Below are 1914 nucleotides of genomic sequence, written 5' to 3' on the forward strand. Positions count from 1 at the left end.
AAACAAAAAAGCAAAAACAACGGGGACTGGAGAGATGGCTCAGTGGTTAAGAGCACTGACTGCTCTTCTAGAAGACCAGGGTTCAATTCCCATATGGCATCTTACAACTGTCTGTAACTCCAGGATCCAGCACCCTCACACAGATATACATACAGGCTAAAAACACCAATAAAATAATTTAAAACAAACAAGCAAACAAAAAAAACCATCAAGGCAAAGAGGAAAGGCATGTCCGATGCCTCTGGAGATATTTGTTCAGAGAGACCGAGAAACCACTCAGCAAGAGCCTTGCAGCAGCGCCCCCTCGCGGGGGTTCCCTGGATTGCACCAGCCCCGAGTGAGCGCCAGCCTCAGGTACAGCCCAGATCCGGGCCGCCGGCAGGTTTCTTCCCCGGCGACAAGTTCCCTCAAGGGAGGCCTTCCATAAGCCACCAGGCGCCCCTCTCCACAGGGCACCCACAAACCCTTGCCTCGGGACTGTGCCGGAGGCTCTCTGATCGCCCCCGCCGGCCCCGGCTGTAGCCGCCTCGACCCCATGCGAGCTACCGGCTGCCCACCCCTCCGCCTTGGCTCCCACCCCTCACCCGGCAAGTCTGGCCTGAAGTCGCATTCGCAGAACGAGCTGAAGCTGCAGTACAGAGAAGCCACGTCCCAGGCGGTGGCGGTGGCCAAGACCAGTCCGAGCAGCCCGAGGATCGAGCCCCGGGGCAGGCAGCCTCGCCTAGCAACAGCCATCCGGTTGAGTCCCGATTTCGGCCTGAGGCCGCCCATCGCCTGGACCTGTAAACTACAGCTCCCGGTGCGCACCGCTCCGCAACAGCCACGCCCACTGCCTACAACTCCCGGCTCCCCTTTCTCGCGTCTCTAAAATCCGGAGTGGTCTAGTAGCAGTACCGAAATTGGCCGCCAGGGGGAGCCAGCGAACCGCCTAATCCGAGGCTGTAGCCCGCGTTTCGTGGTCAAGGGTAACTAGGGCCATTACCCTACCTCAGAAAGAATAAAGGATTGCTAAAAGGGTGACGCAACGATGATAACAAAAACTTGTGGGGAACCTTACACTTTGCTGGGCGCCTTTTCCAAGCTCTTTAACAAAGCTTGCTAACTTAGGTTTTCTGAGAGCGTTTCTCTGCCTGTCAGGTGCCATACACATATCATGTAACAACACCTGCCATATCCAGGGAAGTGATATTCAGTGAGATGCGGTCATATTAAGTATTTTTGCTCAGAAGATAGTCAGCAGGGCTCGCGAGACGGCACCAAGCCTGAGGTCAATCCCCAGAGCCTGCCTGCTGGGAAGAGAGAACTATTTCCTGCAAACTGTCCTCTGATGTCCATACCTGCATGCAAACACAGACTAAATGGATAAATAAGTAAATTAAAAGGCAGCAATTTCCTAAGTCTGGGTAATTCAAAAGTATAACTCCCTTTTCTTCCTTCCGTCTCTCACATTTTTCCAGACAAAGTTTCTCTGTGTAGCCCTGGCAGTCCTGGAGCTCGCTCTGTAGATCTGCCTGCCCCACCTTCCGAGTGCTGGGATTAAAGGTGAGCAGGTTCCTGAGGTCTGAGGCTTGACCTAAGATCACCGTCAGCCCATACTTCCCCATCTACTTGCCTATTCTGTTATGCCTCAGGAAAAGTCCCTTCTCCCACTACGTGTCAGTCTCTACAGGAAACGGGGATCCTTTTTCTGAAGATTTTTTTTTTGAGGTGAGGGGTCTTATGCAGCCTAGCCTGACCTCTTCCTCCAAAATGACAGGATTAAAGGTGTAATCACCACACCCAGTTGAAAGTTTTTTTTTAATGTGTATGGGTGTTTTGCCTGCATATCACGCGTGTGTGGTACCCACAAAGGCCAGAAGGCACCAGATCTCCTGGGACTGTAGCATTCATGAGCCACCATGTGGCTACTGGGAA

At 53.0% G+C, this 1914-nt stretch overlaps 1 protein-coding gene across 2 annotated transcripts in view; it reads right to left on the minus strand.

The window, feature by feature from the left end:
- The window catches only part of Tor2a (torsin family 2 member A), a 4236-nt gene extending 3469 nt beyond the window's left edge, over nt 1-767 (minus strand). For both annotated transcript variants that reach the window (XM_005346036.2, XM_013346072.2), the window contains exon 1: nt 585-767. In XM_005346036.2, the coding sequence (XP_005346093.2) occupies nt 585-735 (151 nt within the window). In that variant the 5' untranslated portion in view covers nt 736-767. The remainder of the gene's footprint in view (nt 1-584) is intronic.
- Nucleotides 768-1914: the final 1147 nt, after the last annotated feature.

Source organism: Microtus ochrogaster, chromosome 4, assembly GCF_000317375.1.
Source record: "Microtus ochrogaster isolate Prairie Vole_2 chromosome 4, MicOch1.0, whole genome shotgun sequence".
Taxonomy (NCBI): Eukaryota; Metazoa; Chordata; class Mammalia; order Rodentia; family Cricetidae; genus Microtus; species Microtus ochrogaster.